The sequence below is a fragment of the Anguilla rostrata genome, chromosome 12 (assembly GCF_018555375.3).
Source record: "Anguilla rostrata isolate EN2019 chromosome 12, ASM1855537v3, whole genome shotgun sequence".
NCBI classification, from domain to species: Eukaryota; Metazoa; Chordata; class Actinopteri; order Anguilliformes; family Anguillidae; genus Anguilla; species Anguilla rostrata.
Window position 1 is genome coordinate 24,873,002 of NC_057944.1, and position 24,122 is coordinate 24,897,123.

At 45.6% G+C, this 24,122-nt stretch overlaps 1 protein-coding gene across 2 annotated transcripts in view; it reads left to right on the forward strand.

Moving 5' to 3' along the window:
• Positions 1–21,010, forward strand: part of clmpb (CXADR like membrane protein b) — a 126,166-nt gene extending 105,156 nt beyond the window's left edge. For both annotated transcript variants that reach the window (XM_064301860.1, XM_064301859.1), the window contains exons 2-7: positions 6,591–6,748; positions 7,508–7,706; positions 11,658–11,825; positions 12,935–13,057; positions 15,858–15,999; positions 17,359–21,010. In XM_064301860.1, the coding sequence (XP_064157930.1) occupies positions 6,591–6,748; positions 7,508–7,706; positions 11,658–11,825; positions 12,935–13,057; positions 15,858–15,999; positions 17,359–17,689 (1,121 nt within the window). In that variant the 3' untranslated portion in view covers positions 17,690–21,010. The remainder of the gene's footprint in view (positions 1–6,590; positions 6,749–7,507; positions 7,707–11,657; positions 11,826–12,934; positions 13,058–15,857; positions 16,000–17,358) is intronic.
• The last annotated feature ends 3,112 nt before the right edge of the window (positions 21,011–24,122 follow it).

Sequence of the window (24,122 nt, forward strand, 5' to 3'; positions counted from 1 at the left end):
TATTTAAATAAAAACAATCCTAATTTCTCATCAAGATTTAAACATTTTCTTTTAATATCACAAAGTGCTGAGCCACTCTTTATAAATATTTTTTTCATACACATGCACAGAAACACACACATTCACCCACCCACGCACGCATGCGCACACACACACAGACACACACACACACACAACATGCAGTTCCAATTAAAGGCCAGCTAGATGCCAGTGTTTTTCTTGGATCGGCAAAGAACCCTTTCTTTGAAATACACTGGAGCCCATTCCCCTGTGATCAACACGGTCCTGACTGTGGCTGCCTTCAAACATTATATATATATATATATATTTTTTTTTTTCCTGCCACAATTTAAATGGCTTCATTGTGGATGTGGGACACTGAGGGGGTGGGGGGGTCGGGGGGTGGGGGGCAGTGGAGTTTGCCTGCTCCCAGGATGGGAGGGAGGGAGGGAGGGAGTGGGGGTTAAAATCTCCTACCAATCCCCCAACCTCCCCGTGTCACACACTCCCAAGGTCCCATACACACACACACACACACACACCCTTTTATGTACATGTCCACACATATTTGCACACTCACGCACCCACACACACACACCCGCAGTCTGCAAACACACACGCACACACACCCAGCTCGCGCGCACACACACACACACAGTCTCATACACACACAGCCCCAGTCTGTGCACACACACACATGGTCTCATACACACACACACCCCTAGTTTGCGCAGACACAGAGAGAGAGTCATGTTTTTGATCTTTTGCCGTTCCAAGTGGAAACACCAGCTCAGACAGGGAATCTTAGAAAGGTCCAGCCGCTGAAATGTTGGAATAACATTGTAGCTGCGCTCACAGAAGTGTTGGATCAACATTGCGAGAACTTTAGCTTTAATTGGACAGCAGGAGCAGCAGAGCAGATCTGTCCCCACACAGGGCTGGCACTGCAGGCCAGGGAGAGCACAGCCACATATTGCTTTGATTTGGACAACACAGTGCTCTCCTTTTCTCTTCCCATAATGCAACTGGGACAGTTTTTTATCTTCAGCCAAACAGACTGCTTGACATTTTGCGATTGTGGGTTTAAAGCACGACAACAAAGTCCATTACATGGTGCTTCCCCACCAAATAAAGGTGTTAACACGGCCCGGGTTTAAAAGGGATTACAGACGACGAAGGCTCTGAATATGCGAATGTGTCATAACAGTCTCAGAAGTGTGTGATGTTCTCCTGTAATTAAAATTTACAATTTATAACAGCCCTTTCATTCCAAAAGATTAACTGGGTTTTAATTAAGACCTAGTGAGTGCCAGACTGGACGACTGTGTGCTCGCCCCTGTCTGTCAGTCTGGGAGAGGCACGTTCACCTCTGTGTGTCCGTCTGGCAGAGTCATTTGTTTTGTGAAAATTTAATGTGGACTTCATAAAGGTGGCGGGAGAGAAGTGGGTGCGGCTGAAGGTGGTGGGAGGGAAGGGGGCGTGGCTGAAGGTGGTGGGAGGGAAGTGGGCGTGGCTGAAGGTGGTGGGAGAGAAGGGGGCGTGGCTGAAGGTAGTGTGACTGACGTTACACCCTGCAATTTATGACTGTATGACACTACACCCTACTATTGCCGTTCCACACTACAACCTACAACACTATATCCTACAACACTGCGCTGCTACGCTATACCTGAACCCACCCTCCCCCCACCCCAAGCTCACCAATGTGCTCTGTCCCACCCCCCGTTTCTGTGGGTCTTACTTTAGCTTGATCACTTCCAGAATATGACCTTTGAATTAAGGAGAGTTCCTCTCAAGTCTTCTCTCTATGCTGGAAGTGGCCCTGATTTTTAATAGCACAGGAAGTGGCCAAGAAGAAAATTCCTCATCTGCAAGGGGCGGGGCAGGGGTGAGGGCCGGGGGGTGTGTCTCTGTCGCCAGGCCCAGCAGCGGGAGGATTACAAGCCTTCAGAGGGCTGCCTCCAGTCCCAAATTAAACCCCAGACAGAGCAGGAGTGCCACGTGTGCAGAGGGCAGGTCGGCATGGCGTTTTCACTCTGAGTGTGTTCAGAGCAGCCTGGCGGTTTTACTCTGAGAGTGTTCAGAGCAGCCTGGCGGTTTTACTCTGAGAGTGTTCAGAGCAGCCTGGCGGTTTTACTCTGAGAGTGTTCAGAGCAGCATGGCGTTACTCTGTGTCAGAGCAGCCTGGCGGTTTCACTCTGAGAGTGTTCAGAGCAGCCTGGCGGTTTTACTCTGAGTGTGTTCAGAGCAGCATGGCGGTTTCACTCTGAGTGTGTTCAGAGCAGCCTGGCGGTTTCACTCTGAGTGTGTTCAGAGCAGCATGGCGGTTTTACTCTGAGTGTGTTCAGAGCAGCCTGGCGGTTTCACTCTGAGTGTGTTCAGAGCAGCCTGCCGTTTCACTCTGAGTGTGTTCAGAGCAGCATGGCGGTTTCACTCTGAGAGTGTTCAGAGCAGCCTGGCGGTTTCACTCTGAGTGTGTTCAGAGCAGCCTGGCGGTTTCACTCTGAGAGTGTTCAGAGCAGCCTGGCGGTTTTACTCTGAGTGTGTTCAGAGCAGCCTGGCGGTTTTACTCTGAGTGTGTTCAGAGCAGCATGGCGATTTTACTCTGAGAGTGTTCAGAGCAGCCTGGCGGTTTCACTCTGAGTGTGTTCAGAGCAGCATGGCGGTTTTACTCTGAGAGTGTTCAGAGCAGCCTGGCGGTTTCACTCTGAGTGTGTTCAGAGCAGCCTGGCGGTTTCACTCTGAGTGTGTTCAGAGCAGCATGGCGGTTTTACTCTGAGAGTGTTCAGAGCAGCCTGGCGGTTTCACTCTGAGAGTGTTCAGAGCAGCCTGGCGGTTTCACTCTGAGTGTGTTCAAAGCTGGCACTGAAGGACAGGGACACGGTATGACCTACAGATCTGAGCGGCAGGGGATTTCATGGTGTTATTTCACTGTCAGTCTTCTGTCTGAGCAATCTTTAAAGATAAAATGAGGGATCTCAGCTCCGCAAAGAGACCCCATAAGCCCAGTGGATATAATGAAGGAAAAAGGATCTCTTTTCTGTCCTTGAAAATTCTTCTCTCTCGGTGAGAGGTGTGAGCAAAAATTTTACCAAACTGCAGTTTGAATTCACAAACGCACTCTGTTGGGTAAATTTAATTTCGGAGACATTTTGTAAACCTCTGTGCCGCATTTAGAGCTTAGCCTCTGAATATTTCTGTGAGTTTTGTTTTTTTCTGCTCGTCTAAGAAAATCCACTGCACGAGAGCAGTGGTGACGATCTGATGATTTTTCCATGTGCTTCCCCCCTCCCCCTCCACCTCCCCCACCACCACACCTCGTCCTCTCCCCCCATCGCAAATGGAAACCCAGTCTTGCACCGGGAGAAATGTTTATCACCATGGCCCAGGGCGTTTTGAGCAATGCACTCCTCCCTCTGTCTCTCTCTCTCTCTCTCTCTCTCTGTCTCTCTCTCTCTCTCTGTCTCTCTCCCTCTCTCTCTCTCTCTCTCTCTCTCTCTCTCTCTCTCTCTCTCTCTCTCTCTCTCTCTCTCTCTCTCTCTTGTGCTTGCGATGGGACTGTCAGAGGATTTAAGATGTTGGGTTTTAAGCCGGCCGGTGCAGGCGAGTAATGTCCCCTGCGCGTCAGGGCCGGCCGCGCGGCGTCCCGGTTGCTCTCGTTCCCGCTACGGAACTGTGGCGGTGTAATGAGCGCCGTATTTCAGCCGCCCCCGGCTCACCGGCGCGGCGCGTCCCCCGGCTGATTTACCGCCGCCGTAACCGCGGGCTGTGTGCTGCCATTATGCAGATCGGCCGGCGCGCTCCGCGGGCTCCGGTACGTGGCCGCGTCCAATGAGAACGCTTATTTACGAGCGCCCAGACACGGCGAGCCGATAAAGATCGCGCGCCCCTGCTCTCCTGTGAAGCTTCTCCCCCTCGGCTCGTGGGAGATTATCATCAACTTATTGTGTCTGCCGTCCGTAGGGCATGCTGGGAAATTTCCATGATCTCGAAGAAAGAGATTGGGAATTAGAGGAGTAGAAAAAGAGCAAGACTTCTTCCCCTGTTTTTGTCTGTTTTTTTAGCTCTCTAGCTGTGGGGGTTGGTAGGTCAGGTGTTTTCGCCGTGGCAGGGCCCCGAGTCGGGACAGTATGCTGACTGCAGGGGGCGCAGCTGGACTCCAGCGATGTGCAGGGCGTCCCGCCGGCTGCACTGTAGCAAGACCGCGGGAGTCGGAGGGGAGGCGGGTTTACTGGAGCACGACTCCCTCTAGGGCTTTGCCTTAGAAACTGGTGCTTGCTCCGGGGCTGCGGCTCTGGCTCCGGCTCCTCTCTGCCAAGCCGATTCAGCCGCTTTTGTTAATTATCATCCCGGCCCCGCGTCCCGCCTCCCAGACGGGCCCAGAGTTTAGGCTCGGCCAAAAAAAGAACGTCAGGCGGCTGTTGATTACGAACCAGAGGGAGGGAGAGCGGGAAAAAGAGTGGGGTTGAGTAGCGGAGAGCTAGACGGAGCACCGTGGCCATTAACATAGCTACCTTATCACCCTCTCCCTGCTCATGAAACTCTGAGCGCAGGTCTCTCCTTAACATTGTGTTCTCCTCGCTCCCCGCACCCCTCTGGGGGGGATAAAAATAGCCCGAACGAACGAATCGGACGGCTCTTTCGTAAGGAGGGTGACCACTTTGCTGTTGCAGCACAAGGCTCGTGACTTTCAATGTCTGATATCTAGAGCTGACCCTTCCTTCTGTGTGCACACACACTCACACACACACACACACACGTCTCAGCGGTAGCAGATCCCTTCGCCTAATTCTGTAATCTTGCTGTTCTGAAACCGTCGTTAGCAGGAAAAGAAGATTATATTTTTAAAAACTGAACCAGAGGGATGGATATGGTAGAGAAGATAAGAGGGGGGCCGGTCACAAAGAGGGGGGCACACGCGCGTTCAGTCCGGGGTCCCGTGCGTCTTTTTGCCATCAATCCTGTTATGAGGGGGCGGAAGGGGGGGATCCCGTTGTGTCTCTGTGCCAGTTCCTTTCAGAAGGGCCAGTTTGGCCTGTCCTGGTACGACCAGGACAACCAAAACAAAGGGCCACGCAGACAGGCTAATTTTGGCCATCTGCACCATCACCCATAAAGCCCCTTTCCCCAAACCACTGGTGTGCGTTAGCCAGGGCTGCAGGACATCCAGCATTAATACTGTCACTGCAAGGTCAGGCGGCTGAAGTCCAGGCTGTGGCACAGTGCTGGTTACCATTTCAACTGCAGGTGGAGCGATGAAACAAAATGGCTTGAATGAGCTGTTCTCATCAAACATTCTTATGATAATTCACAATCAAAATGTATTAGAGCTTTCGGCAACAGTTGTAAAGTGTTCAAATTTATGATGCATAATTTGATTTCTTTTGTTGGAAAATACACCGTGTGTAAACTGTGAGGAGAGTTCCTTATTTTTAAAACAGGGTTTATTCTCCTCCGGCTGTTTTGTTTAAATGTATTGTGGCTCATAGGCTCAGACATATTTTATTATTGATGGGCTTCATCCACGTAATAAAAATCCATATGCTGTCCACACATTCTCCATTTTGGTGAATAGCATCTAGCTCCTATAACATGAGTGGGATAAATGCCGATTTGATAGTCCGCTCCCCCTGCTTGCTTTTGATATCGCCTTCATGCAGGGATCTCGCTGGTGTGACTTCCGCGCCACGAGAGACGAGGTCCATTATCACCCACACCTTCCAGCTCGATAAGTTCCCCCCGGGAAGCAGGGGGGTGGGCAATGTGGTGGGGGGGGGGGGTGATGTCAGATTCTGCCACAGACTCAGCCTCAACACCTCAACGTGTCTTCCATAAGCAATTAGGGACCTGTCCCAAAGACAGTCAGACGGGCCCCAAGGCCCCAGCCCCCCCAAACTTGCAGGGTACGCCTGTGACTTCCAAACCAATATCGGCCAGAGGGAAGACGAATGACTCTGCCAGTCCGCCATTAAAAAGTAATGATCAGGAATACCAATAGGAGTGGGGCTTACTGCTGAGAAAAGCTTTCCATTTGGTTTTGGGGTGGGGGGCAAGGCTGCAAACAGAGAGCTTTCCATATAGGCCTAAGCATTTAACAGTACCCATTGCCAAATGCTAGGAGAAACAAAGTGTGACAATGTTGTTTCACTGAAGTTAGTTTTTTTAGTGTTCACGAGACTATATGGATGGTACACATACAGTACACAGACATTAAATGGAGAGATTGAGGATGTGCATATTTAAGATTCATATTTGTGATGCTTGTGTTGTGTGTCCTTTATTAATTCACCAATTTACATAGAGGCTGGCTGATCAACCTTCAGGAGTCACCAGAACTGATCTTTTCTTTGGGTGTCAGAACCCGCCCCCCCCCCCCCCCAGAAAAACCCCTTCACCACCCCATGATAAATTTCATAGATCTGCCACTGCATGGGTTTGAATTCACGGTGAATTCCGCCCAACGCCTCTTTCTAACCCCTCCGAGCTGCCACCTCTGACTGACAGTGCCCTTTGAGCCATGTAGGGGGCGCTGCTGAGCTCGGGAGCTGCTGCCTGTAACCGCTCTGCTTGTGTGTGCTTCTCTCATGCAGTCCTGCTGAGCCTGCTGGCGGCCTGGGCGCAGACGGAGATGAAGAGGGTGGTGGGGGACAACGCAACCCTGCCCTGCCACCATCAGTTCTGGGGTCCCGAATCCCAGACACTGGACATCGAGTGGCTCCTGCAGAAACCCAACTCAAAGCAGAGAGTGGTGAGGAGGCCTGCCTCTCTCTCTCATCCCTCTCTCTCTCTGTCTCTGTATCTTTCTCTCACCCTTCTCTTTCTCTCTGTCTCTCTCTCCCTTCCTCTATCTCTCTGTATCTCTCTTTCACCCACCTCTCTCTCTCTGTATCTCTCTCTCACCCTTCTCTTTCCCTCTGTCTCTCTTTTGCAAAAGTGGTGAGTTGAGATGGATACCCCTAATTTTTTGTCTGAAATTCGGTTAATTAATTGACAAATGGTCTCCAGTGGTTCTCCAATGACTATAATGTTTTCTATTCATGAAATTCCCTACTCTTGTGACACTGGCCATGTACCATCCACAAACACACACACACAGACACACGCATGCACACACACAGATTTCACACATACGCACACACACAAATTCAAGGACACATACGTACTGACAGAGTGTCTCACACACGCACAAACACACACGTGCATGCATGCACGCGCACACACACACAATGATTACACCGCTAGGGGCAATCAGGCACAGGTAGACAATGTGGTGTGGCACCAGCATTTAGCACTCATCTACAGCAGGCCCTGCAAGGCCAGGGGCACAGGTCTCTCTCTCTCTCTCTCTCTCTGCCTCTCTCGCTCTCCCTTTCTCTCTTTCTCCCTCACCCTCACCTTCTATCTCTGTAAGTGATTATAAGGGTGTCTCTTTAGTCCCATAAGGGATATGCTACAGTGACGTTTTAGTGGCGTTTGGTTAGATTTTCTAACTGTGCCCATCTGTCAGGTGATCACATACTTTGGGGGTAAAGTGTACGACCCCAACGAGAACCAGCAGAGTCGGCTTTCCTTTGCGGGGGACTACCTGAAGGGCGACGCCTCCCTGCTCATCGGCGACCTCATGCTGACTGACTCTGGGGAGTACAGCTGCAAGGTGAAGACCGGGGGCAAGTACCACTGGAGCACAGTCGACCTCATCGTGCTGGGTAGGTGTGGCTTCTGCAGTTCTGAGGAGATGTTGCTTATGTAGTTCTGGGGAGATGTTGCTTATGTAGTTCTGGGGAGATGTTGCTTATGTAGTTCTGGGGAGATGTGGCTTCTGTAGTTCTGAGGAGATGTGGTTTCTCTGGTTCTGGGGAGATGTTGCTTATGTAGTTCTGGGGAGATGTAACTTATGTCGTTCTGGGTAGGTGTGGCTTATGTAGTTCTGGGTAAGTGTGGTTTATGTAGTTTTAAGTAGGTGTGGCTTATGCAAATACATGGATTGTCTGTTGTGAGATGGGAGGTCAGTTTTTTCTGATATTGTTCAAGGTAAATGTGCTTATATTTCAATATTTTTTTAACAGTGGTTTAATTTGGAATTAATTTTGGTGTTGATATTGAGCTAAAATCTTAACACCTAGGTATTCAAACTCGGTCCTGGGGAATCTCTGTGTATACTTGTTTTCATTCGAACCACAAATGCAATTCCAGAATTTTAACAAGCTATTAACTTTTCTTAATTAGGTGTGTTTCATGTTTAGAGGGATTATTTACCCTCTTAAGCCACATAATGTCAGAAATAGCTATGCATGTCATGAAGAATAAAAATCCCATGTCTACAATCTGTGTATTGCGCTAAATTACTAACAAATGCATAACTAGAGGTTACAAAGTTATTTGTAAAGACTGGCATGGATCAGTAGGCTCCTAATTGCTGAAGGCGTGGACACAAGGCCACTAAAACTAGCCATTTGGTAGATAATGAAGAATGCAAAGACATAGCAAATGATAATGAATGAAACTTGCATTGTGTTAATAAGGTTAAGAAAGAAAGAAATTATGATTTTGTTAAATACTTGTAAAACCACCTAATTAGGAGACTATTGATTCTCCTTGTTCGGTTTAAAATTTGTTACCTCTTTTTGTGCAGTTGTTCGCAGTATAGCACAATGTGAACAGCATGCATTAGCTTCTGACATAATGTGACTTAAGAGCGTAAATAATCCCTCTAAACATGAAAAGCACCTAATTAAGAAAAATGAACAGCTTGTTAAAATTCTGGAATTGCAATTGTGGATGGAACGAAAGCCAGTATGCACAGAGGGTCCCCAGGACCGAGTTTGAACACCTAGGTATTAATATAATAGCCATATTCTGGCCTTTGTATGTCCACTAGTCTGTGCTGCAGTGACACGCCCCACAGCCAAATAAAGTCAAATAATGACAATGTCTGGCTGTGGATAGGAACGCTATGGGGTAATTCAATAATGGGGGGTGGGGGGTTTAGTTAGCAGGGCTTTATTTAGCATGGTTTCAGTTAGCAGGGCTTTAATTAGCATGGTTTCAGTTAGCAGGGCTTTATTTAGCATGGTTTCAGTTAGCAGGGCTCTAATTAGCATGGTTTCAGTTAGCAGGGCTTTAATTAGCATGGTTTCAGTTAGCAGGGCTCTATTTAGCATGGTTTCAGTTAGCAGGGCTCTGTTTAGCATGGTTTCAGTTAGCAGGGCTCTAATTAGCATGGTTTCAGTTAGCAGGGCTTTATTTAGCATGGTTTCAGTTAGCAGGCTCATTCAGCATGGTTTCAGTTAGCAGGGCTTTATTTAGCATGGTTTCAGTTAGCAGGGCTTTAATTAGCATGGTTTCAGTTAGCAGGGCTTTAATTAGCATGGTTTCAGTTAGCAGGGCTTTATTCAGCATGGTTTCAGTTAGCAGGGCTTTAATTAGCATGGTTTCAGTTAGCAGGGCTCTAATTAGCAGGGTGCCCCTCTTGAGGACTGACAGACTGGCATCCCTAGGTTGGGTAGGGGGGAGATAAAAATATGGGACAGGGCTGGTTTAAAACTTAAATGACAGGCCGTTCCAGTGAAGAGCCACTCTTTTTAGAAGACTTTTCTTGTGATATACAGGGTGTTTCACTGCCCTGGACCTGGAGGCACACCATATGAGCTTCTTCTTTTCCAGATGAGAGCTTGGTTAATTAGCTTTTACTGAGCTGTTGCATGAAATTGAATACTGATCTATATTTGACATCTCTACACTTAATCTGCTTTAAATTCCTTTTATATTCCTAAAAGAAATGTGCTGTTGGAGGTTCATAAAAATAAAAAAAAGTTTTTTGCCCAACATATTTTTTGTTAATATCTGTTCCGTGGACAGTTTTCATACATTTGTCTCAGTTAAGCTTAACTGGTTAATTTTTAATTGGTAAATTAATTCTCTTTAGGGCCCAGCAATAAAATGACTCTTTTTTTGCTGAGCTGGCACAGGAAACCTGCAGGCCCAACTAGACCGCATGCGCCAAACTCACCAGGGGGAGTCGCTGTTGCGCCATAAGTAGAGGCATCCCTGCCAGTAGAAACTCTTCTTCCCAGGGTGACACTATGGCCAGTTATGCATGGCCCCTTGGGGCACTGGATAAGGGTTTGATGTCAGGTCATGTCAGGGCTTGTCACTACACTAAAAACCAATGGTCTTACTACAGTGATCCACCTGACTGCTCCAGGTACCTGTGACAGAATCCGCATGTGTAATAAGTCCGATGGCAGATGCATGATTAGCGAAGCTGAATCCAGATCTGTATTCAATTAACAGCTCAATCAAACCTAATTACAGATCTGGAATGGAAATCAACACGCACACAAACGCTGCCTTCAGGCCTGGTGGTGAGAATTACCGCCATAGTTTGCACTCCAGAGAGGGAATTTGGACACCTCCAACTCCTAACAATTAAAGGCCAAACACTTCTCAGTGTCTCCTGGCTCTTCAAAAGGCTGTTTATTTATTTATTCTGACAAAACCCCTTCGCCTGTCATAAATATTGAACAACAAACTCCAGACATGCTTCTGAAAATGATTTTTTTAGTTTCAATCTGTTTTCAGTCATTTCAATCAAGCCTTCAGGATAATTGTTAAATTTCTTCATTGGTGAAAATACAGCTTCAACCAGTGGAGTCTGGAGCGATGGAAGAGTTTTATTCTTCCCTGGACACAAAGGCGACTTGGCGAAAGCCTATTTGAAACAGCCTCGCTTTGAACGAAAATGTAACGCCCCCCACCCCACACCCCTTAAAAATAACCACAAATCTTCTCAGAAGTCAGAAGGGAGATGTAGAATCGCTGTCAAAGTAGAATCCATCTCTTGAAACGGGACGAGCTCTTGAAGCGCCATGGGAGATTAGTTTAATGCAGTTATTGGTTTTCTAATGGAAGGGACTCTTAATCTCCCCTTCTCTCTTCCTGCCCATAAAGACATTGCGCTGAGTTAACGGCTGTATTTTTACAAATTGCCCGCAGCTTTGCCGTGACACTTTCGATTCCGAGAGACGAACATTTGCATTTCTCTTTTTCTGCGCGGAGATAGCGGTTTGGCGGCGGACCCACCGGCCGCCGTGGCAGAGATGTCTAACCAATCCTGACAGAACCGCGAGATTGACTGTGGAGGCGCTGCCGCCTTCTCAGGCCTCCTAAACTGCATCTGCTCCGCTACACTGGAGCACAATTTACACTCCAACATGGAGGGCGAGAGGGTGTGCAGAGATTGTAGGGTGGAGCAGAGACGATGGGTGGAGTTACAGATAGAGGGTTTTATTTGGGGGGGGGGGGGGTGTCTCTGTGTGATTTCTATTGGTCATGAACATTTCTGAATCCCCAGCAGGAGCAGTTGGCAATTTGTTTATTTATTTTTGTTTGGGAGGGGAGGTCGGTATATAACATCATGTGACACTCTGCAATGCTCTTTGTGTGGCGGTATGATATAATGGTTAGGGGGCCTGTAACTCTGGGCTGGCAGGTTGGATTACCATGCGGGTGCTCACCCGTGAGCAAGGTGCTAATCGTCAGTTACTTATGAGTAAATTGTGTAAAAGTGTCACTGTGGATGAGAGCATGAGTTAAACGCATAAACGCAGTGTGCCCTAATGTTACCCCACCCCTCCCCCTCTGTGTGACCCCCCCAGTGAAGCCCTCAAAGCCCCGATGCTGGATGGAAGGCCGGCTCCTGGAGGGCAGCAGCGTGAAGCTGAGCTGCAAGTCGGCCGACGGCTCAGACCCCATCCAGTACCGGTGGGACAGGGTGCTGGACAAGGGCAAGAGTGTGGGGAAGCTGCCTGCTCAGGCGCGCATAGGTGAGTCACCTGACTGCCCGTGCGCAAGCGCGTGTGAAACAGAGCATTACACTAGTGTTACCATAAGGAGTGCTACATTACTGTAATTATATCATTATAATAGGAACAACAGATTATGATAATATAGTGAGAAGCGCTAATGGTGGATAGCTAAAGAGGGCAAGGGTTGAAGTTTTGATTGTAAAATACCCCTAATTTTGCCTCTACCTTAATGCTTGCCATTTTCCACACCCTAGACCTAATTCTGACCCTAATACTAATCCTTATTCTAGCCCTTGGAGTTATCACACATTTCATATTTTTTGCTATTAAAATTGATGAAAAACAATAAATGTCATCAATTCAACAACTCCAACCCTGTGTATGTGGGCCCTGGTCTATCTGTGTGTGTGCCTGTTGGCTGCTGGACCAGTTCACCCCTGAAAAGCTCAGAAGCACAGCGCCATGGCGTTCAGTTCTCTTAACTGGGTCTGAACAGATCCATCATGCTGCCAATGGAAAACAGCCAGCTGAAGCCTAACAATTAATGACCTCCCTGGAACGACACCTGTTCGGACTAATTAGTTTGCATCGGGCGGTGAAACGTATTGGCATTCAACATTATTTATCGTCCTTCCCTAATGATCATGTGGGACACACAGTGTCACGTGCCCGTCCCGACATGAACGGACGATGCGTCACTCCTCTAGACTTTGGGATGCACCCCTCTTGTTCCGGGATCCGGCGTGTCCCTCCTCAATCAAACTGCTCCAAAGATCAATAGTAGCTCTCTGGGCCCAAAATAAACAGTTGTTAGTTCATCTGCTCGGCTTGGAGTCTCAAAGAGCAATGTATCAGAGTGACGGGCCCATTACAGGCCTAGTTTAACAAAGAAGCCTGAGTCAGGTTTAACCTCCGCCAGCCATCAACACACTTTCACTCCCACGAGTTCCATCGACCAAAACGTATGCTGTGCAAAAAGCAATCATTTCTTTCTGTGTCCGGTAGGTTCTTAACTATTATTTGCAACATGGTAGCAGTGAGAGTATAAGTGGTAGCAGTACCATAACAGTTAAAGTGTCTCCAGACTGAAGTCTAGTGTAGTTTTTGCTTTTTTTTTTTGCTTCTAGATTTGAAGAACCCTGAGATTGTCACCCTGCAGAATTTGACACAGGAGAGCTCAGGCGTCTACAGGTGCACGGCCAGCAATGACGTCGGCGAGGAGAACTGCCTCATTGAGGTCACCATGCACTGTGAGTACCGAGCACCCCCCCCCCCACCCCCACATCTTCACTGTCGTGGTGATGGATCGGTGTCGGTTCCTGGGGTCAGCAAAAAAAAATGTTTTCCCCATCCCTGCAGACTTATTGACCAGCCGCTGGGACCAGACACAGCAACAAGTGCACAATGGTCATTGTTTTCTTTTGGAGGCCAATCTTTCAATGTCAGCATCGCATAAGATTTCCAATAGTGCACAGAGCGAGACTGAGGATTGCAATATGGTGGAACAAATAAAAATTGCATCAACCAGCACACCTTTGCTTCACCTCTCTACACACCGAATCTCTTTCACCAAGAGTTCATTTTTTCGTTTGCATTCTAACTAGGGTCACCATTTTTTTCTCACCTGTGTTTCAGTCATCCCTCAGCAAGGGGTCAGTAGAGGCTTTTTTGATTGCACATGACATCTCCCCAGTCAACCGCGTTGTTAAGTCAAATCCCGCTTAAGGAGATGTTCCCACACTGACATGCTGTAATCAAGTGTAGTTATCAGAACCACAGATACAGCAGTAGCATGCTTTTATCATGCGGTACAATGTGTGTGATTGTTAACCTGTGGGAAGTAGCTTGCTCTTATCTCATCGACACAAAAAAAAAAAATCAAAAAAGATTAATTGGAGGCTATTTATAGTAATGAAATTCAGCAGGGCTAAAGAACAAAATGAAATAGATTCAAGCATCGAACGGACATGAAAGACAAATGTAGGGTTTAAACAAAGTTAATCGTGATTAAATGAACTTAATTAAATGAATTTAATCATGGTCAATTTTGTTAACGGTATGCTCAGTCATTGCTTGACTTGAACTTGCTTGACAAGTTCATCGCTTGAACTTCTCCGTATGAAAAGATGCACCTTTCTGCTTCAACAGAGTTGGTTAGAATGACCGAGTATCATTTTTGCTATCTGTGCAATATTTAGAAAGATTTCCTTGGCTGTGCCCCAGCCCCCCCTCAGCAGCCTAGCAGAGCTTCTTTCCTGTGCGGATCATTTGTAATTGACAGTTTCGGAAGAAGAGTTCTCGTGAAATCCTGTAATTGAGTCCAGAGGGAGTTTTGGAAAGTCGAATGTACAGACTTGCTTGGGGTCAAAAACCCTAACAGCCTCAAGAAATTTGTGTGCTGGTTGATATCTGGTTTCTTTTTGGCTGCACGAGGGTTGTCATATGTTGTCAGTTTCTCCGTAACTGCTCTCAATGTTGGAACACGTTGGCTGTTTATCGTTCTGCATGTGCTGTGTGTCTGCCGCTGAGCCAGTGTTTAGTGTTCATTTTTTAATTAAAATTTTCGGTTTTCTAATTTCTCTGCTCTCAAACTGGTCTCACTCGGTCTTTTGCCACTTTTCGTGACTGACATGAGCTGTGTCCCTAAATCTCTCAGCTGAGCCAGCACAGCAGTATTTGGTGAGATGTCTATATCCAGGTCCACAGGTCTGGAGTAGAAATCCAGGTCCTGGGAGTTTCAAACCCCATCAGATAGTGTTTCATTTGCGTGGCTCAGGTGGGAGTTTTACTGCGAGGTCTGACCCTTTCTCCATTACGCTGTCCTTTAGAAGCACTGCGCAGTTTCACTTGGACAGTGCTTAAAATCCCTTTTCTCAACTCCCACGAGATTTTGTCAACTTTGGGAAAACTGTGCTTGGCCAATGCAGCTTGCCAGTGCCACAATGTGGGCAGTGCAGGTTCACCCTTTAGGGTGTGAGATCACAGATATGTGATTATAATGTTGGGTTTAATGGGCTGCATTGGGCATCAAGCCTTTGAGGGTTCCTTGTTATGCATTACCTGAGTGGACTGCATGGTTAAATCCACCTCAAAGTCCAACAGCCATTTTGTAATGCTATCCTCACCTGAACAGTAATTTACAGCAGCAAGGTGCACCAGGTCAGCGTGGACACTTTCAAATCTGATGTAACTGATTTTCCTTGTGCGACAAATAAAAGATACGAAACATAATTGTCTGCGCCACATGGCCATGGACCTGCTCTCAGCTGACTTTACATTTTAATTCTGTGCACCAACGGCCACGGCACACAGTCCTGCTGAGGCCTTGTCGCAGACAGGAGTGACCTGACATTAATTGCATGTTTATTGAGAGATGCACCTAATTGGGGGTTTATGCAGTTTTTCTAGTGGAGTGTTTGCACTCAGAAATGCGTTGATGTCTATCTGCTTCTCAGAGCTCTCATTGCCTGCTCACAGATGATTCCCCCTCGCTGTCGGTCTCAGCAAGACCGGTGTAGTTAAATTTATTTATTGTAAATGTCAGTCTACTGTTGTTTGTTGTTTTGTATGCATAAATGGTTGAATCCGTCTGTGTGCAGTGTACCAGGCACATACTGGTGCACTAGATCACTGCGACTGCGTTTTTATTTAATAATAAACTTTATTTATATAGCACCTTTCATATCATAAAATGCAGCTCAAAGTGCTTTACAAGAGAAAAAATTTCCATCTTCTCCATGTGGTCACAAATAAGCACTAACTGTTTGATTAGTCAGGTGATTGTGCAAATCCAGTGCATTTGACAGAAGTAATGTCTTATAGTATGTGAAATGCAATGGCTAAAGCAGAATATGTACAATACAGGTAGAAGGGGGTAATTTACATGAAATCAGGATGCCTGTCATTTTGGTTCACCATATATGTTTTAGCTGTTCAGATTTCAGAAAAAAATTGTGTTGGCACTCGTATTTACAGGTTTTAAGTTTTAAATAATTTTAGATTTTGTCATAATGTATGTGCACATTGACATGGTTTTTGACGTTTCCGCAGACGTGCGGGGTATAGGTGTGGTGGCGGGGGCGGTGGTGGGCGTGTCCTTCGGGGTGATCCTCATCATCCTCATCGTCTGGCTGGTCTTCCGCAAGAAGGAGAAGAAGAAGTACGAGGAGGATGAGACAGCTAATGAGATCAGGTGGGCCTGGCTTCATGTCAAAGTTAGCCGCACATTAACTTGTCAGACATTTGTGGCTGAAATTACCATTAGGTACTAGTTGAGGGCAAATGCGGACTGAATCTAAATCACGGTTTCACTTCTCCCATTCACATAGAGCCTCATTCTCCCATCACCCCTTGCACACTGTGTCCCATCAGCCAGTGGGGCCCCCAGGCCGCAGGTCTAATCTCCAAGCAAGGCCTCCCGATTTAGGTTAGCTTCTAATCAAGCCTCTCTGCTCTCCAAGCCAGCCTCCATTATACATCACAGTCCCTGATGGCACTTCTCATTCCTGGCATAAACAGGTTCTCTTACAGTTTAAGTGGGATTTGCTTCTCTATTGCAAGTGTAAAAATGAGTTATTAAGGTTTGGGGGACAACTGCGGATATACAATGCTTGCCTTTGAGGTGGGGGAGGGGGCTTGGGAGTTGTGGAGAGACAGTTGAGGCTAAACAATTTGAAAAGTTTGTTTCCGATATACATGAGTTTTGCTGCAGCATTTTTCATATCCGGTGAGATGTTCCTCTCTAGTCATAAGATTAACAAAACCCAGCCATGAGCCCTTGAAGTGTTTGGCAGTGGCACGCAAGAGCTAGAGCATGGAGCCACAGTTCCTCTGAACCCCAGACACCACTGGAGGACCCGTATAGGAAGCAGTGGTCCAGAGAAAGCAAGCACAACTACAGCCCTGGAGCTGCAGAACCCCCCTCCCCCCCCACACACATACACTTTGTTTGTACCCCTAACTGCAGCAGAATACTTACACTGGTTCAGTTAAACCAAAGATTTGTTGAGTGAGGTGATGGTAGACCGTGGCTGGAGAGAATGCCCTGTAAACATATTGCAGCCCTGTGCTATAAAGTGAGTGCTGTAGGACAATAAGGCCATTCCATTAACCGTAAAGTGCTTTCAGTCTACGGTATACAGAGGTCTGTACTCTGCAGAGCTGATCTGAGCTTTATAACTTGAAGTCATTGCCCTGCATCGCTGAACCAAAAACAGTTCCAATGTGTTTCAGGTGTTCATGAATATTAATGAGCAGGAAGTCTGTTGCTTGTTTGCTGTTGATTCAGATTCAAGTTTTAACTATAATTTTGTTAAATTCTTATTATAGCTCTAATTAATTAAAAATTTTATTCTAATTCTCATTGCTGTGGGAATGCATTCAATTTCCAGATTGCCAAGTTATTCTGGAATGAAATGCAGGCCCACCTGCTGAATGTGCACTGCGAGTGGCTGTTGGCGGAACTCTCTTTATTAGAGACAGGAAGGAGAGCTGGTGCGGGGGCTGGGTATCTTGATGGATATTAATGATCTCTGGTGTGCCTCTCCTGTAGGGAGGATGCTGAGGCTCCGAAGGCCAAGCTGGTGAAGCCCAACTCGCTCTCCTCGTCCCGCTCGGGCAGCTCCCGCTCCGGCGCCTCCTCCACCCAGTCCATGGTGCACAACAGCGCCCCCCGGGGGCACCGCCCCCGCCCGCCCGCCGTGACCGCCCTCAAGGAGAACGGCCAGCCCCCGAGCTTCCCCCAGTCGCCCCCGGCCTACGCGCAGGTGGTGCCCAAGACCCCCGAGCCCAGCACCCCCAAACTCAGCCCCGGCAACCTGACCAGGATGGGGGCTACACCCGTCATGATCCCTGCACAGTCCAAGGCATTTCAGACTGTGTAGGGAGAAGAGGGGTCACCCCAACACGCCCCCCCCAACACCCGCCCGACCCCCTGGCCTGTCCACATGTCCAAAGCAAAACAGACCATTGAACAAACTACACTGAATTATAACAAAACAAAAGGGATGTAATTACAAGGAATCAATAATTAATAACAAAAGAAAAAAAACAAAAACTGTTTTTAAAAGGTTAAATAAATGCATATAAAAAAGGGACAATTGGATGTGCTTGCCCCTTCTGAATTTAAAGAATGAATAAATAACGTAATTAATGAATTCAATGAAACTAGGCAAGAATAAAGATGTTTTCTCTGCCTTTCTCTCGTCAGAGGCAGAACTTTCCTTTTTCATGTGTTTGGTTTTACTTCTGAAGACGCGGGAAGGGATGTGCGCTCTGGGGGGAGATGAAGCCGGGAGGAGGTAGAAGGGAGCCACGCCCCACTTTCTGATGCTCCGCCTCCGGGTAAGGCAGAAACGGGGAAGGGCTTTTAAACCGGGCGTAACGGATGGCAATGGCGGACGAGCAAAGAGTGGAGCGGGGAGGTCGCAAAGAAAGAACACAGTGTCCCGCCACTTTCTGAGGCCACCTGAGCATCTGATCCAATCACGCTCGCCACCGCCCCTCCCCGCCCACTGTTGGCCCGAGCGCAGGAACCGGAGACTGCAAGGATGGCAGGAGCGAATCGTTTGAGGTAGTCTCCCCCGTCTTCCTGTGTGGGGTCTACTGCTCCTTGGACGTGAGGCTTCGAGCATATGTGGATTTTGGAAGAGGTGTAAAGAATAACTTGGTGCACGCATTTCAAAATCCTCCTCTTAGGACCTCAGGTCTGCAGGACTGCAGGTTGCGCCTCCTTTCGGTGTCTCCAGCACCTCCTTTTTTTCCTGGATGCCCAACACTATATGAAATACCCTCCCCATACTAACTCGTATTTTTAGGGAGCATGTAGCATCTGTATAAATACTTTGCTTACCTGACACTGCTGGTGGACTACATTGAGTAAAAAATGTATGTTTATTAGGAGGAAAAGGGAGCCTTTTTGTTCTAATCTTCGATCTTGTTCAGTGGGGAATCTCAAGAGATTTTTTAAGGATGTTATGCAGTTGCATGGCAACTGCATCATACTGAAGTGCCACAAAGCCTCTGGATGTTGAAGTTGGTTTTCTTTTTTTAAGGCTTTTTAATTACTTAAACTTTTTTGTAAAGTTACTGAAACCAAAATCTGTCAAACAAAAGCTACGAATGTGTGTTGTACAAAAAACAGAGATGGTCATTACCTATTTTTCTTTATTTCTTGGTGCAGAATGGATTTCTAATGGCAACATGTAGACACAATGTAGATCTTGAGCTCAATTCAACAATCAGGTGGGTCACTGAATGGTAAGCGAATACGGACTTGTGTATAGTTCTCACTGAGATGCACTGCAGAATAAGTACTCTAGTGACATGCAGAGGCAGTGGATTTCCTCACGTTACCATCCCATTGTGTTGCCTAGAGATGTCCCATGTGACCAGCATTGATACATCATTTATCTTTTGTTTCTACTTCAAAGAGCCTGTGCAACATGAAAGCAACTTTTGAAAAGGACAAGTATTGCCTGTTTTGGTGTGCCTTTGCAATCCCATATTCTTTGATAATTTTTTTTCTCTGCTCTTACTGTGTATCAAAAAAGAAGCAAAAAGAATCACTTATAATTAGTAACAGAGTTTCGGCGGCTGACTGATGCAAAGGATGCTGGGAGCAAACACATCCATTGAGGACATATGCAAATGAATAACCGGCTGCATCAACACAATGAGATCGTAATTTGGGCAGTGGAAATTCACTCTGTAGTTGCACTCTTGTTTGATATTGTACATACAATAGATAGATATGCATTTCCAATGTCTTTTAATTTTGCAAGGAAAGTGGCTGAAGTGCAGAGGCATCTATAAATGAAGAGAAAGCACTACTCTTTGGTATGGATTTTAGTTTTTTTGCCGGAGATGTGCAGCGTTAGTGGTATCCAGTTCTCTGGCCACTCTCTGTCCCTGTCTGACACGTGCAACCTAAGCAACTCGGCTAAAGTGAGATGGCACGGGTGTTCACATTCAGCTTTCCCTTTTTTTGGACCAACACGCTTTTTGAAATCAAGTTATTTTGACAGGGTATCGATATTGAATATGAGATGCGCAGAATCAGCAGAATATGCATATTGGTCTCGTGCTGTGGAGGTACCTCACCAGCATGCTGGTGTTCTGACAAATCAGACATGCGAGGCTGCATTCTGTATTAGCCAATGGGGTTTACAGGGGCAAAAAACAAGAAGGGGTGACAAGGGAATTGTAATAGTCCAAAGCTTCAAAACAGTAGGTAGTTTGATTTTGGAAATGTGAAAATACCATAGGACTACAACCTGCATACTTATGGATAACCAAACATTGGAAAATGAGTTTGAAAACTATTTCTGAAATGCAGTTTGTTTTCATCCATTATCTAGACTGCTGAGAAATAAAAGAGCACGGCCGTGTAACTAACAGAATTATTTACTTCACGAAGCGTGCTCAGTTTGAGTAGGTAGGTCACCCTGAAGGGTAGGACAGTTTGTCAGAACACCGACCCATCTTAATAAATGTCTGCTGGCTGTCAGCGATTTGAACGCTTCTAACGGGACAGCCATCTCATTTTTTCTCCCCCCAAACCGCCCCTCCCCTCCCCCCTCGCCCCCGCATTTGACGGATGAAACTTCAGGAAATATTAAGCGTGACTGATTGTGCAAAGCCCTTAAGGACCGCACAGTGTATTTCTCTTAGATAACCCGGGAGCGACTCTCTCAGCTTCCCTTCCGAGGGGGTCAAGTGCCGTGAGACGCAGGCGTGGATTAACCTTTCAGCAGGAAATAATGAGAGGCGAGAAGAGAGAAGGGAAATGGAGAGGAAGGTTGTGGAAGCTGTTGTTGTAAATTACCTAAAGCCCCTCTAAGTCTGTACATTGCCTTTATTGGCTGTAGATGAAACAGGATCAGTGAAAGAATGATGAACCTCTTTATTCACGTTCAGCCAGGCCCAGGACCGTATGCTAAAGGTGTCCAATGCCTTGTGCAAAAAGCACTGGATGCAACGCTCCCTGGTTAGCCCAACTTTCCACTACATTTCGACTAGGAAATCTTCTAAGCTCCAAAAAATACAACTCTATGGTATTTTAAAAGACTTTAACAGATTTTTTTTGTTGTCAACAAGATTACAATAGTATGAGGAGAGCCTCCATAATAGGCTGAGCTATGATTCATTGACTATTGTGAACCAATCAAAACACGCTGCACTGCACACAGACACAGACACACACACACACACACACACACAAAAAAAACATTTGATTGGTTCAAATTAGTCCAATTAATCTCATAAAATAACCAGTAACATCCACCCACCTTTGGAGTTTTGTTCTTTAGCGAACTATGTCTACCAATTTCTTTTAAAACATTTTATTTGGTACTCTTATATTGTGGTATGAACATGTACTCGCATATGCTGTCACCTTTAACAAATAAAACAATTAATTGGTCATATTTTAATTATCTCACACAGCTAGTGAACTATGTTTTATAAGATTCCTTCAGTAGGTCTCTAGCATGACATAGCATAATTCACAGCTTGGCTGGTCTGTCTGTAAACCTGTGCATATGATGTGTTAGAAATGACTGAAAATCACCACAACAGTGAACGCAAAGGGACTGCATGTTAGAGTTACTTAACTTGAGAACGGAATATCTTGCCTCAATACTGATATAATATATAGATATAGCACATGCACACGTGTGTGTGTGTGTTTGTATGTGTGTGTTTTTTTTAGTAGTATATGTTTTGCTTTTGGTTGAAACTCCTAAAACTGTAAATATCTCATATGGAAAGATTTAGTACATTACTATATTTTATTTTGTTTTTGTTTTTCCAATCAGAGTACTTTTGCACTTTCACACTCTGTGCTCACCTGTGGTTTGGTTGGGTCTGTAATAACCATGTGTGGATGTACCGTCAGAAAGGCCACTCTGAGCAGTCAAATAAAAGGAACTACAAGCCACCTTTTACTTTTATTTGTCATACATGCCATTGATTCTCTCTGATTCTGTAAACCGGACCCTTTGTTTGAAGACAAAGATCATGTAAATATGTCCTTCACAAGTAAAATTGTATATTTTTACGAACTCTGAATTATTACTGTTTCCTTTGTAATAAAATATTCAGTGACGAGTTATTCAACAGCACAGCTCCTCTGCTTTGGTCCTACTTGGGCAGCAAAGTGACATTTTAAATCTTTATTTGGTGGTGACTTTTTCTCGGTATTTGAGAAATGGCCAAAGGCTTTATGATATGCGCAGGCCCAAGAAAATCCCCAGTGTCGCAGTAGAGAAGTTCCCGCTGAGTCTCAACCAGGGACATGTTATCAGTCCTCAGGGCCAGCCTGCCTCTCTCAAGGCTGACACTTCCACCATGTCAACAGGGAGCTGCACTTGGTGACAACAAGAGAACAGTGTTCAGTAAGAGGAATGTTCAGGATAATTTCATGCTTAATAAATAAGGCTATTCCCTCAAAGAAAGTATCTTTTTTGTGTATAGCTAGAACCACTTTCCTTTTTTATTTTGTAGTTTTACAAGTTGATATTCATAAAAAATAATATTCAATTTTAAATAGAAGCACAGTACATTCTTATCATATGCGCAGTCCCTAAGCACATTACAAAGGTGTAAAGCAAGAGAAAGGTGGAAACAGAATGCTTATTCTTATAATAATATTATTATAATTAACAATAATTATTATCTTATAATTATAATTACCCATGTATCAAAATCAAAGCCATTGCTCATTTTTCCCTGTGTAAAAAAAAACCCACACGAATGTTTAATCAAAAAAGTCGTACGGCTTTAACATGCGTTAATCAATGAGGCTTGACACGGCGACATTGCACGCGACCTTCCGTTCCACTCGATAACGACCGCTCTGTAGCGTCACACAGAGCCGCCGCCATCAACGGCCTTCCTCCTCAGAATTCCGCTCAGACTCCGCGCCTCTCCCCAGCCTGTCCTTTGAAATAAAATAAAATCAATAAAACGCACCGTGTGAAGGGCACTCTCAAGACGTCAAACGCCACATCAAAACAGAATGAAAATGCCAGCACGGCGAAACAATACACTTCACACAGCCACTGTCGGTAGACTCTTATAATATCCCAGAATAGATTTTATTTTTATAAGTTGTTGACTGAAGCTTGTGTTTTATATGACCTGATGTTCATTTGTTTTGTGCAATATGTCTAACTGTATATAACCCAGTGGATGTTTGTCTTTAAATGAACTGAAAGATTATCCTGTAGATGTATTCAAAAATGATGGCAGCCTCTTGGTAATGCCATTGCATTTGTTGTGGAGCTCTGCTCTCTAGTGGTGCGATCAGGACCCAATAAATCTAAAGGTCAAATTCAACCGCGAAGACACACAATGCTTACAGATGGTAATTAAAGCAACAGTTGCCTAATACAGCACATATAGTGCATGTAAAATTGACAGCACGTCAAACAATTTTATATCTGTAGTTCAAGAAAAATGTTGGGACAGCCAATATTTCTTCGCAATAACATCACAGGGTAATTATAAATTGGGGATGTTACTGAAATCATACTGAGTTCTGTCCTTCGACTGAAACCCAAGTGTGTTGTAACCTGACTATAACAGTAACAACTGACTAGCACTGGTGACCGACGTTCGAATGTTTGGATCAATGCTTGAGAGGTGATCGCCAAGAATGTTCTTGTAGTTGCCCCACAGTTCCCTCTAGTGGATAAAGAGAGCAATATCCTGGTTTTACGACCTGTGTATTTGATGTCATCTTGTTTCTGCTGTCCTGTAGGTTTTCACTCCAACCCTAACAAAGCGCACCTCATTCAACAGCTAGAGATCTCACTCAGCTGCTAATTAGTACAATCAGGTGTGCCAAATTAGGGTTGGAATGAAAACCCACAGGATGGTAGATCTCCAGGAGCAGGGTTGGTTACCACTGATGTACATTGTCATAAGCAACATTAAGAGCTCAATAATGGAATTATTTTGACAGTGGAATAGAACATTACTCTAGATACTTGCTGGCTCGATCCATATTGTGAGGCTATGGTGAGTGGCTAATATTATTTTGGATGTTTATCAGCGAAAATGTGGATTTGAAAAAACACATTCTGTACTATTTTTTATTTGTGTGTATTATGCACTAGTGTTTTTATTTATAATTTTTAAAGAATTATACAATAAACGTAAGGACATTATTTGATTTAACAGTGAAGAGTTGCATCTTGAATGACAAACATTGGCACTTCTGTGCTGCTTTTCTAACTTACATAAAAGACCTTGAGTCACTGAGATGAGGTTTGTGTTCCTAAACAAAACTGTAACAGCTAGCTAAAATTAATT